This window comes from Anopheles nili, chromosome 2 (genome assembly GCF_943737925.1).
Source record: "Anopheles nili chromosome 2, idAnoNiliSN_F5_01, whole genome shotgun sequence".
Taxonomy (NCBI): Eukaryota; Metazoa; Arthropoda; class Insecta; order Diptera; family Culicidae; genus Anopheles; species Anopheles nili.
This window is the reverse complement of record NC_071291.1, coordinates 55,078,972-55,092,766: the sequence shown is the minus strand read 5'-3', so window position 1 is coordinate 55,092,766 and position 13,795 is coordinate 55,078,972. Positions and strand designations below refer to the sequence as shown.

At 49.2% G+C, this 13,795-nt stretch overlaps 1 protein-coding gene across 1 annotated transcript; it reads right to left on the bottom strand.

Annotated features, from left to right (window-relative positions):
* Positions 1-10,090: 10,090 nt before the first annotated feature.
* Positions 10,091-12,009, bottom strand: LOC128731100 (alkaline phosphatase 4). Its single transcript, XM_053824197.1, has 2 exons — positions 10,975-12,009; positions 10,091-10,900 (listed from the first exon to the last, which is right to left on the bottom strand). The coding sequence occupies exons 1-2, from the start codon at positions 11,990-11,992 to the stop codon at positions 10,452-10,454; spliced, it is 1,467 nt and encodes a 488-aa protein (XP_053680172.1). The 5' UTR covers positions 11,993-12,009; the 3' UTR covers positions 10,091-10,451.
* Positions 12,010-13,795: the final 1,786 nt, after the last annotated feature.

The window sequence follows — 13,795 nt, the reverse complement described above, 5'->3', positions numbered from 1 at the left end:
CATTTTGTGCCCATTCCGCGAGCCGTACAGAGGCAGTTTATGCAAATTACGTAAAACGCATTTTCCGCGCTTTGTGGGGGGGTGGAGAAAAACACATTTTCAATAAACAGCCCACCGGTATCGAGTGCGCCATCGAAATTGCAGCCGGTTTTTGCAAACGCTTCTTGACGCGACCGGGGAAAACCCGCGAATGGATTCCTGTGGATACTTCCGGTGGCATTCGACGCAATTAGTGGCATCGACGGAAGTGTTACTGCATCCGCAGCGTTGGATGGTCATTTTCTTAAACGACTGTCATTTAACGCGCAAAAGCCGTTAGTGTTATCCCCGTATATAAAAAAGGAAACCAAGCTTGCTTTAGACGATTCTTTTTTTTGTTATAATCTCCCTTAGTGCACGCCTTAAAAGCGATCGATCGGTGTTCGAGAAGCTCGAGCTCGTATCAGATAAGCTAGCGCTTTACGGCCTGCGTCATGTGCACTCGAGACGCTTTATGGTGCGCTGCGGCAAGGCGCATGAAGTATCCTTCGTTGCGCTATTTGTCAACACAAAAATGGCCGCCAGCTTGAACGTGATGCCAGCTTATCTCGATGCAAGTCGTCCGGTTGTCGCTACCAATGTCACGGCTTTGGAGGAGCTTCGACCCAACACAAACACACTCATTCTTCGCCATTGAAAAGGCTCCCGTTCTAGCAAATTGGCCTTTCTTGTGTTCGTCCTTGCAAATGTACTATTTTTTTTTCGTGTGTGTGTGTGCCCCCTCCCCCAGCCATCCGGATCGAACTGGCTGGTTAAAGAGGAGCGCGTAGCCCCGTCTAACGAGCTAGACAAATCCGCACACGGCGTCGTACTGCCGTGTACATTTATATTGCCTCCCCTTTGCGCATAAGAAAAACCCCGTACCGAAGGACCTCGGGCTGGCCATGTTTCCGGGGTCGACGCAAGGACTGCAGGGACATTTTTTAGCTGCCCTAAAAAGGGCCGGCGACGTGGCCGCACGTGGCCAGCGTGTCCGTTCGATCGTGTCCTTCAAATGGAACGGACCACCCCAGGACCACCGGAAGGAGCGAAGGAAAGGAGGAAGGGAAGGAAGACAAAAAATGACCCCTTACAGATACTTAAGGATTGCACGTTCCGTGCCGTTCGAAATGCAGTCGTTTGGGAAATCGGTCAAGTGAAAAACACCGAAGGAATGCCCCGAGATGCATACGAAATGTGGCAGGGCGGTGGAGGAAACGGGGGGTAGGGGGTGCACCTTCCCCCTCCCCCCCTCTCCTCAAGGACCCGCAGTAACAGCAGGACATGCCGGAAGTGCTTTGGCAAGTAAATGCAAACATTCAAATGATGATAGTTTGTGCGGGCATATTTTTTTTGTTACAACGTTCTCTTTCTCTTTTCCCACTTTCTTTTGCAGCCTTTTGACCAACCCTGCCGACATGTCGGTGGACAGTTGCAGGCATCGATCGACCCCGCGTCCGATGTTTTGCGTGCCCGGACCGGATTAGTAGTCATGGACTAGAGCTCTAGAGGCGAGTTTTTTTTCTCTCTCCCTAACCATTGCCTGATATTCCTGTCACGTTCGTCACACGTGTGCGCCCGGGGATTCCACACCGGGGCGTGCTGCGCCATCGACGGGTGGCCAATTGAATCCCTTCGCAAAGGCAAATTTGTCCAACATTGACATTCGAGAATTGGTGGCCACACTGGTGCCAGGGACGGTTTATCGCACCAAGACGCGTTGCATGGCCATGGGGGGGGGAATGGGAACATTTTTCTCAAATGTTGCCCACTCGCCAGGACGTGATTCGTTGCACGGTTCGTTGCAAATGCATGATGTCAGCGCGTGGCGTGTGATTTGTATCAATTTTCCGCCGGGGGTTTGTCGGGGTTTTTGTCAAGGTGGTCGGGGGCCTCGTCGTGGCAGCGAGCATCAATAAGTGAGTGGCCGCATTTGTGTCGTCGCTGGAGAAACTGTGCAAATGGTGGAGTTGTTTAAGGATGCGGCGAAGAGAGGGATATCCTTGGGCAAGCAAGTTTAACCCTTGAGGGTGTTCAGGAAAAATCATAATTTGGTAGCTTGAAAGAGCATGCCATGAAGCATTGGACAAGCAATTTTAACCCTTAAAGGTCTTGAGAGAAAACAAAAATTTAGTAGCTTGAAAGAAAATTACAAAAAGCATTGTTTTAGCCGTTGCAGTTGTTGAAGAAAAACCCATAATTGTGTAGCTTGAGCTTTATAAGGTTTAACCCCTGAAGGTGTTGAGAAAAAAAACCAAAATATGGTAGCATTACAAAACACATTGGACAAGCAGTTTTAACCCACGAAGGTGTTGAGGAAATCCCAAAATTCGGTAGCTTGAAAGACCATTACAAGAAGCATTTCGGCGGCATTTCAAAAAAGGATTCCAGTTACACTTTCGTGTTACAGAAACAACCCGGGATGTCTTCGCGTAATGTCCCGCGACCCCAAACGGCACGCCTGCACATGGCAATGAATTTCCCAATGCACACGAAACCGTTGACGTCGTACAGCCTAAGCACGGCTTTCCACCGTCGCATGGCACACGGTGAAAATCTTTTGCATGCAAAGCGAGAAAACGTGTCTCGACCCGAAAGAAACACACGCCCGCTAACAAGACCGTACCGATTAAAACACCCCCAACGCCGAGGGCTCATTTTTCGTGCGAGGATTAGTAAACCGGAGAACGATGGAAACGGGAACGAATGTCTTATTATATGCCTTCCCGTAATGGCCTTTGTCCACACACACACGCACACGCACCCCGAACGTTATTTATCGGTTCAATTTTGCCGGTTAATGGCCAGTTAAGACGGAGGCGAGTCCTTTAGGGGGCACGTCACAGTCCCACGTGGACGTGCTGAGATGCCCACCCCAAGAGTGAAAAGGAATCTGTTCCCATCCTGGTGTGGGTTGGTACGTAAAATTTTAATTAGCATCCGGTCGTAAAGTACACTGGGCGTTAGTGCGTGTAAATGAACGGGTACCATGGTGTCGGAACTTGCAATAAATTTCACCCACTTACGATGCAACCTGCTCCCAGTCGGGTTGCGTGCACGAGGTGGCAATTTTAACCACCCTTTTGTGGTGGGGGTGCAAGAACGCACCCACGAGTCCAGGACTTTCGGACGTTAATTCTCGGTAAATATTCGTCTTTAGTGCATGCCGGAGGTCGCTCACCCTGGCAGGACGATCACCGCGTGTGGGGTGGTATTTGATAATAGATTATCCCATAACTCGCCCAAAGTCCAACGTTCCCGAACGCAACATGCGTTGGCAGCAGGTCCCTCTCAGGTTTGCGTTGTTAAACACCTTTTGCCCTCGCCACCACGGACAAGACAGTGGACCGGAAATGCGAGCTCATCTGGCCTCTGTTTGCATAATCGAGTGCAGCGCACCATTCGTACCGGGTCCGCTGTGCCGGCATTTCGTTGTCGTCTTGACGAACCATCGTACGGTCTTTCCCCGGAACCGTTTTCCCACCTTTAAGGTGTGTGTTTGTGTGTGAAAAGGTGGGCGAAAAACACCCCACCTGCGGGGCAGAAAAGTTTACTCGAGAAGACCAATCGGCTAACTACCACACGTTCAAGCGGAAGGCATTCAACGTGTGGTCGTCGGTGAGAAGGAAAGGCAAAAGTTTACGCTCAGCTTGACGACGGATGCCGTTGCGTGCGATGTGGGTGGCGTAATGGCACCGCTCAGCCAGTGCCTGGTCTTTGGTGCCGTTTTCCCGAAAAAGCCAAACATAAAACATTCATTATAGCGATGGACAAACAGCACTATCTTAAACACCTTCACCGCTGTCGGTTGGTTTGGGAAGGCAATCGCTATCGGGAGGGTTGTTTGATAAGTGGCGGAGTTTGAGTTGTTCGGCACGAGCTGGTTTGTAAAGGATGGGTAGGAGTTAATAAGCGTTTTCTGGACGTAGTAGGCTAACTTATGGCTTGCATGTATAACACATTTGAACCATCCTCAATATGGAGCTTTCAATAATATGATTCTTTAAGGAAAAACGCTATTTATAGGAAGGGAAATAACGTTTTTGTGTTTGAAATTCAACAATTTATTATACTCACAAAATTAGCCACACTTTAGCAACTTATCAACCAACACCGACACGTCACCGTGGAACAATCTGCTTCTCACGGTGTTCGGACCCAACGATGAGAAAGGTGCAGCAACTTAAAACATTGGCATAACGCACGATGTCTTCCTGCTTGCCGGAGGCCAAGTTTTATCATACGGGTAACAACGGTCGTCATCTGAGGCTGCGCGATTCCGGTCCCCCTTGGAAGGGTGCTGTTTAGAAGACACTTTTAACTTTTATTTATAATTAGTTTTTTGATTCGCCGTGGCCAGGCGTAGACAGACCGCTGAAACCCTTTTTACTTCAGGAGCTGAGTTCCGGCAATCCGGGTGTTCGAGGACGAAAATTGGTTGTCCCTTTTTTCACCACACCAAATTCAAACGCTCTGTCGGCGAGCGCACGCTAAACCAGCCACGAATGAAATGTTTAAGCAAATATGGCCTGCTCGCCGTACTTATCGATAAAATCTAAACACACCTCCGTGCAACCGGAAGGTCGCTGGAGGCGAGTGAGAGAAAGAGAGAGAGAGAGAGAGAGCTTTTACCACACTGTTGCGGTTGGGTGAGGCATCCCTTAACGAAATTGCTCAAGGGTTGCGTGAGCAGCGAGGACAGCAGACGAGCAGGAAGTTTTGATGGAATAGACCACACGCTGGCGTTGGGCTGACTTCCAACTAAGCGTTTGGGAACATAAAAGTGGGACACCTTTCTCCTGACACCGGTCGGCGTGTGCTTTTTTGGGGGGGGGGGGGGGGGGGCGATGGGATTCGTTTGAAAGGGCTATGCATCCCTTTTTTGGTGGTGAGTACGTTTCAATTAAACTGAATGCTCGCCTTAATGGAAGGGCTATTTAGTGAATCACATCCCGGTCGGGGTGGGGCCGGAAGTAAAGCACTGTTGCAGAACGGGAGAGCTTTTGCAAATGTACGTCAGGTTGGGTGACTAAATTAGAATTAGCTTTCCACAGTTATGTTTGTTGCGAAAGCTGCGACTTCTTCACTTTATTCATCAAGTTCTCTTTACCTTAGTTTGATGATTTAATCAGTTCAAAAGATTACTATATGTATTAGCAATTTTATCAAGAAAGTGGCAGAATAGATTTGTTATTATGACAGAAAAGGAATTTCTACTTTATAAAAATGATTGCTACGACGATCTTTCAATGTATATCTTTATATGTGTACGATGTTTTGTTCAAAATAGTAATTTTCTCTTCCATTTTCTGCACCATAGTTGACAGGAGATATTTTCAACAAACTGTTATACAATATATCATGTCATGTGGTATAACAGTTTGCTGTTAATTGGAAATGGGATGTTTTGTATTGCAGTAATTATTTCCTCTATTATCTACGATTATAATGCCTTGCTGTTGAAACATACAGTTCTCTTTAAAAAATGTGCTGTTTTGTTGTTTGAGTGACGTTGTTATACGCTTCGTGTTCGCGCGTGAACGACCATGCGCCTCCTTCGATGGAGAACTGCTCAATAGCTGATTTTTCATTCTCCACAATGCGTGCATTGATTCGCATTCACGTCAAAGCGTATTTTGAAGTGAATTAAAGAGCGTGTTCATTGCCTTGCCAGCGTGCGTGCGGGCGCGTATCTGTGAGCCTCCGTATCAGCACGTTTCCATTCCACGCCAATACGTCAGGTTCTACAGTTGAAGTGGCATGATTTACGCCTCCAGCCGTTAGTCTCTTCCCCGAGCAATATCCACCTTCAATGTGGTGCAGTTCCTTCGCCTGAGTGGATTGCAAACCGCAAAGTGGAAAGCGTGGAGCTAGGAGAGAGAGAGAGAAAAAAAAGTCAGGATGCAAAAGCTCGAGGATGATAGAACTCACCCACTGGCAGATGCGTTCGATTCAACCGTTATGGTTCGCGATGTTATGCATTCTACCGGCGAGTTGCACAATCCGCGGCATCACTCTCGAGCATCGGAGGGTATTGTGTGAGGATGCGAAAGAAAAAAATTGCACGATGAGTTTGAAAACAAAAACACGAGTGAGAGGAGGTATAAAAAAATGAACGAACCACCCACGACCATACAAGCCACCCCTTCACATCGTTCGGCTTTTCACACGCCACTCAATGCCCGGCTCGAAAGCCACTCCGGTGTCAGCCCGTGATCCGAGGCACTCCACGTACGAACCTGACTGACCGGCTGACCGGAAGTGACGGGCTAAAGAATACGTGTTGCGCTTTCCCCCGAAAGGGGGTGGCACTGCTTAATGCCGGCATCCGCCTGTTCGAAATGGTGCTCGCAGGTGCACACGGCACAATGCACCCGCGGTGCAACTCTGTGTGTGGGTGTGTTTCATTGAACGGCTCGAAGAGTGGGTAGTGAGCTGCTCGTCAGGATGGGCTTTGCTGTGATTTTAATCTACATACTTTCAATCGCAGATCACCGTACATGGGGCTGGTTAGCTGCTGGTTGTGTGGTATTTTATTTCCAATCTGCGCGTTACCGACAACCTTGGTGGGGCTCGTTGATTAATGCAAAATCGTATCGGTTCGCTTTTTTTTCTCGCTGTTCTTTCATTGCGTGTGTTCGCATTTTGCTGAGCCGCGTTGCCGGTACTTTAGCTGGCAGGCCATTGCGCTTTGTTAGCCTATCCTGGCTATTTGCTCGAGGCGTAACGGCCTAATGAGTAGTGCTTTGTTTGGCGGTCGTGGCACGTGAGAGCGCGTTTGAATGAAAGCCACTCGTTCGAGCAGAAGGGGGTGAATAATATGCGGTGGAAAACTCTCTGCACAACCTTTTTTTTGTTTTCTATTCAGTGTCGCTTGGTGGCATTGGTTGGCTTGGCAATTGCAAAGGATTAAGGCGAGTTTTTCTATTTTGTTTAAAGTAAACTAGCACACCGATGGTAGATTAAATGTTTTAACAGTGGAAAACTGTGAGTACATTTGAGCTTTCCGATATTTTTGACCCAATTCAGCCATGTTACATTTGCATTTTTATTTTAGCACATGAAATGCTCAGCGACCCTCCTTCCTGAGGGCGCTGTAAAGCGTCGCTATCCGGTTCGATTCGTGAGCCCGAAAACAGATACACCAGTGGAGAATTAGAAGGATACGTGACGAAATCTGATCAAACAAGATTAAAATCACAGCCAAACACACAGCGCCCGGGTCCGGTGATTCGGGCTAGGCCCCTCGGGGAAACGAAAGGTCACCGCCCACACGTTACAGCATGTTTGTTGATTGAATCGAATCCGGATCCGTTTGCAATCCAGTGCCGACCCAACGCGGCGTGCTGTAATGGGCACGAATGCGTGCTAGATCCTATCACACCCCGGGGCCCCAAAATTCCCTCGAGAGAGCGTACAATCGTTCGCCAGTGGAGGTTGGTTGGTTTTGTGTAGAAAAAAAAAACAAGAAGTCATCTTTAATGATAAGAGGCTTTAGAGAAAAGGAAATAAACAAAAAATAAGCACGGAATGTGGAAAACTCACTGCCCGAAAAAAGGTCACCGCTGGAAAGAGGAGCGAGTTTGGCGTAGCGATTTGATGGCCGATCGAATGGAGAAAAACCGCCCATCTAGTAGGCCGTTATAACCGTCGATGAGTAGAACGCGCTAGGCCGATTGGGGGTGGACAGGATCGCGTGGAACGGCGGCACTTTTCCAGGTGAATTTAACCTGCTGGTCCCATTTTAGGGCCCCATCGGTTTGAGAGACTCCCCGAAAACCGGCCATCCCGCCGCTACTGGACGATTACGATAGGGAAATTACCGCTTTTCTCGAGCGTTGTTAGCTTTTTGGGGCCATAACTGAAATGGTTTTTCGTTTTCACAAGCCCACTCAGCCCCGGAACGAACTGTTTTTTTTTCCAATCACCATTCCGGCAGAAGTTCGACTCGGCTATTTCGGATTGCGTGCGAATATTCCGTACGAACTACCGTCTGTCTCCGGTGACGAGGGGAATGGTATAGAGAGAGAGGGTGAGAAAAAATAAAACAAACCCAAAAACCATCAGTAACACGAGCCATCAGATAAAATCGGCAATTGGGAATTTAGTCCATTTCCCGGGTCCCAGCAGGAGCTCGATGTCGCAAGTCGATATTCCAATCGACGATGGCACTATGCGAACGAGCCAGGTTTGTCCCGGCATTCGCTCGTTTGCTGTTGATCTGCAGAACCGTTCGTCCTTGTAACGACAATGGCGCGCAGACGGCGTAAAGTCTTTGGACAATCGAAACCCCGGGATGCTCGTTCCCGGCCCGGAGGTTTCGAGTGGATCGCCATTTTACCCCAAAACCCCGAGCGCTTATCGACTGGATGGGTGGGTCGTCGTCGCCGGATTGGATTGCTCGGGATTGGGAAAACCATGATAAATGCCTTAGAAAAGATTATCTTCTCTGCTCCCAGCATCCCGGTGTGTTTATGGTTTTTCCGGGTCCCTCCCCACCGGGGAAAAGCTGGGTTGGGAAAATCGGTACCCGGACAGTTGGACCGGCGGCTCGATGAAAGGTTCCCATTTGGGCCCGAGCTCGCCAGCGCAGAAAGTTAATACAAATTGTAGAGAATTAATTGCGTCCAATCGGGGGATTAGAGAAAAAGGCAAGTTTGTGTTGCTTGCTGTCTGGCCGCTCTCGGTTTGCGGAGATTTGTGGAGCTCATCGACGGTCGGGAACAATAGAAGTCCAGGCTGCCCTGCTTTTGCACAGCGTTACGAGCCGTTGGGTGGTTACAGTCAATTTTCCCTCCAATTATATGCCCGTCCGATTTGCGAGAACGAAACCGGCTATGTGAGGGTTTGTATAACAGCGTGCTGCCTGGGTGTGTGTGTGTGTGTGTGTGACAGGGCAAAATTCCAATAATTGCTGGGTTGTGTGATTTATAAACCAAGCAAAAACAAGAAACCATAGAGGGGAGCAGTGCGAGATAGTTGTGTTGTATGCTATTATTTGCGATTTTACAGTTCACTGCCCGGCTGAGCGGGAGCTGGCGATGCCCGTTGTATGAGCAGTTGATAGCACACGTACGTTCCGGGGTTGCTAGTATTTTATCGAACCACATCATTGGACCGATTTTGAACGTTAAAGGAGGAGAAAAATTACGATACTTGTATCGACAAACGTTGATAATACTTACGCCCTTCTAAGGGATTACTGAAGCTTACAGTGTGCACAAGAAAATGGACTGTTGTAAGGACGAAAGTGCCCGCAAATTATGTTGCAATGCTGGATAATAAAACATTCTAGGATATTCTTGAAAATAAATCGTTAGCCATTTTTTGAAATAAAATATGCAACGTATAAGAGTATAACAGAGGCTCACCTGTGTGCAACATGATCTGTATGATGACATGGAGGATACTGTCGAGGGACCCTTTAACAGCTCATGGTGAACGAGCAAATTAGGTGAAAAGTAACGGAGCTTCCACCATCGTAGGAGCCATGGCATCATCACCATCATAATCACTATGGTACGATGGCAACCAACATTGTTTCAAACTTGTTTTTATTTTTCCTCTTCCATTGGATGTTTTCCACGGGTAACGCATCCCCTTGGTGCATGGTGGCGTATCCTGTGTGTATCCTTCGGTACGCGTGCACTCATTTCTTGCACCGCTTGGCACCTTATTTATGAAGCGCGACGCGTGATAAATGGTGTTACCCTTTCCAAGGGAAGCTGATGGAGAACGGGACGCCATCTTACGCTGGGTCCGCCGCTTGGCTGGGCAACTGAATACTAACGCGTCGCCAGCCGGGCCAAAGGACTCGTTAACGCGCAAGTTAGGACCCTCGTGAAGGAAGCGAACGGTAAGATATTACGGTGCAACAGTTGTGTTGCACGAGCTTTTATGGAACGGGAGGGAATAGATGAATTGTTAAATTGATTGTGATATTTTCGAAACTCGGTTCATGGCTCGTTCCTGTTTCCCAAACCACGCACGAGCACAGAAGCAAGATTAATGGAGCCATTCATAAAACGTGTTACAATAGAATCGCGATATATTCGTGATATTCTAGGCGTACTAATTACATGCTTGCTGTGTAGCACCTTTACACACATCACCCTAACGTATAACAATTGAGACACATGACCCGGTAGGATGGTGAGTAGTAGATTTTGGAAATACAATTGCCTTAAATTACGCGCCATTAGTGCCTGCAGTATAACAGATGTCCATGGCGTTTCGTACACTTTTAGCAACCGGGTTTACATCCCACACTCGGGTACTCACACCATGAGAATGCGCTTTGTTCGCATAAATTCACCTGCGTATAGACTCTGTGGCTCTCTCGCATTCGGAAGCACCTGCATCCGACTCGTACGGTCATCGGTGGTCCTTAACGGATGTCCTTAACGGCTAGAAATACCCTGTTCGCTTAAGAGCTACTGTTGCCTAACCCACGCGGCAATGGCGCTCATGACTAGCATAATACTGGCGGATTGGTGGCTCGCACTAGACGCCTTTGTTGCTTCCCGTTGGAAGTCATCGTCGCAGGCCAGGTTGAGGCGCTTGGCTGGCCCCATGCAACCGGCGTAGCTCATCACGTACGCGATGTAGTTCTGCTCGAACGTGCCTCGGACGAGGTTTGCTCCGGGACCGGATGCGAAGACGACGACGTCTTCTCCACCGTGCGTTTCATCACCCAGCGGAAACGCGGATAGGTGTCGGTAGGTGACCTCACTACGATTGAGTTGGTCCAGCTTCACCCAGGTCGCCCAATCGGTAGACTCTTCCGCCAGTAGACTCGCGTTCCAGCGATGTTGCAAGAAACCAGGCCCATTTGCGTAGGTGATCGTCTCGTAAGGGGTCGCGTTTGGTCGATTACCGTAGCCTGTTGAGTGTCAAGCATAAGGAGCTCGTTTTAGAGGTGCTAAAGAAGGCACAGGAACCACGAAAGGAACTTACCCAAGATGTCGTTACCCCTGTCAGGGTACCCGTTAAACGTCATCGCGTGGGAATGATCCGCTGTCACGATGATAAGCGTATCGTCAAGATCAACCAACCCAAGTGCCGTCTCGACTGCTCGGTCGAGCTCTACAACCTCCGCAAGTGCCAAGTGAGCGTGGTTCTGATGATGTGCGTGATCGATTCGACCACCTTCAACCATCAGGACGAACCCGGGTGAGTCTGGTCGCTGTAGTACCTTGATCGCGGCTTCCGTCATCTCGCTCAGTGATGGTTCTCCATCCGGGCTACGATCACGAACTGCATCATAGCTCATGTGATCATCCGCAAACAGCCCCAACAGATGATCAACCTGATCCAACCGAGCCGCCTGTAAATCAGCCGTTTTCCACACGAACGCAGCTTCGGTTCCGTTCTTCTGGAGTTTCCACTCCTCAACCAAATTGCGCCCGTCCGTTCGAAGACACGTCTTTTCCATCGCACCCTTGAACTGGTACTCGGCCTTAAGGTGTGATGGCATCGGTGATCCAAAGTGGTTCCGGCCACCACCCAACACGACGTTGAAGTTCTTGCCCGGCGTGTCCTCCAACATCTGCCGTGCGATGTCCTTGATGCGGTTCTTCAGTCCAGCTGGGATTTTGGCTCCACATTCGTAGTTGCGGCTGATTGTGTGTGCATAACACGCGGCTGGGGTTGCGTGCGTGACACGCGTTGTTGTCACGATGCCCGTTCGACGACCCTCTGCTTGGGCCCACTCCATAAAGGAGGACACCTTGGCCGCTTCGAGGTTCGTCTCGGTGATGGTATAATCCACACCAAGCACACCGTATCGCGTTTTGACGCCCGAAAACATGGCCGTAGCTGTGCCAGCTGAATCAGGCACCTGCCGGTCAGTGTTGTACGTCTTCGACATGCCGGTGTTGGGGAAGTTGTCGAAACTGAGCTGTTCTTCTTCACCCGAACGACCCGCTCGTTGACCCTTGAAGATGCGTCCGGTGGAGAGTGAGGCAACACCCATTCCGTCACCTACGAAGATGATCACGTTTTTCGCCATCGCTGGGACCATGCGGCGGTTCTCGTCATACGCGAGGACCTTCTTGAGATAGTTCTCGGCATTTCGGCGCCAATATCGGGCATCTAAGATGGGGGAAAACGGAACAAAATGTTTAATAAACCTCTTCCGGTTAGCAGCTAGCCGGCTAATCTTGCGAAGGGTTTCACGTTGTTTGTTTGCCTGATGCCCTTTGCCTGAACCACCAAGCAAGCGGCCAGCTGTTCAAGCTCCCTGTGTCCCTTTGGCGGTTGATAACAAGTTTGTGCAAGCGATCGGAATTCCGTAATGGTGTACTGAATCTAACTGAATGTTGCAACCAGCCTCAGTGCTAGCTTCGGTGGCCTACATGTTGCACAATTCGCTGCTCTGTGACCAACAACCAAACCGGTCCAATGCCAGCTGGCATGAGGGTGAGAAAGAGAGTGAGAGCGTCCGAGAGCGGTGTCTAAAAATAGACACAAGCTTTCCTGGGACAACAGCACGTGCTTGGTAGCATAATCGGCATGCCCTCTAGCAAAACATGCCCCGGCCAGTGGGGAAGCAAATCATGCCGGAAATGGTGCGAATTATGCAATCGATCGCAGCAGGTTAGGACTCTGCTGTCTCATTCTCCCATCTCGCGCCGATCGGTCAAAGTAGGCACCGCCGATCGGTGGGGGACTTTTCTCTGGAGGGACATTTATCTTCCCCCATGCGAAGGAAATTAGTGTCGGTGGTTGGTTGTTGGGGGGGGTACGATTATGATCGGTTCGTGGGTTTCGCGATGCCGATCGGCTGAGAGTCACGTTTTTTTTTGCCATCACATCAGGTGATCAGCAAACCAGGTGCGGTTGCTATCTGACCGAGGGCAACGGCATGCGGTGCGAATTTAATTATTCACTTTGCATTCGCCCGCATGGCGTGCTGCGATCCGTATCTGAACGAAAAAAAAACGCGGCCTCCTCGGGTTCGATCAGTGGGTTAGTGATTTTTCTTCTTCTTCTTCTTTTTCTCGATTATTAATTTGTTTCACCGCAACGTGGGGCTGTTGCTTGGGCGAGAATCACGCGCCATTTAATGCAGCGTTAATTGATTTTAGGACCAAAACGCTCTTGGCCTGAATATCGTTTCAACGAGCCCAATCGATAAAGCATAGAGCCGTGAAATTGGCCCCACAACAGTGCCCCCGCAGCGGTGTAAACATCTAGGATTGGAGTGCTTTTTTTCTTCTCCTTTTCAAACTATTTGTGCTAAGGAGTGCAAAAAAAAATTAACTGCAACAATCTGACCACCGGAGTGCGCTAAACCGGCCCGCTAGTGTCATGGCCGCGAACAATTGTTCGATCGGGAGTACATGAAAGCTGTGCAAGCAGGTGACCATGACCGTGTTTTTTTTTCGTCGCTGTGACACATACACGTACACTTTGGTGCCTTGTTTTCTGCGAGATGGTGCCTTTTTTTCTTGATACATTTTCTCCAATCCGGTGCTCATTTAGAACGCGTGAAGAAATCAGCATGGGGTGGTGGGCCTCACGCTGGGGTTTCGGAATTCGAATTTGTCGGCAATCGGGCCGCGAGTTCGAAACAACTTTCGATTGGGAAATGTAGGCTCCAAGCGGAGAATGATTATGAATTTTTAATTCATCGGTGTTCGCAGCTTGTGAAGCAATTTTGCTTCCCCCCATCTCAACAGGCAGCTGCGCAAACAAGTGCGTACGAAATGAAGAGTACTTCTCCCACGCTTGTGTTGCATCCGAAACATTGTGTCGATGAACGTCAACCCAACGG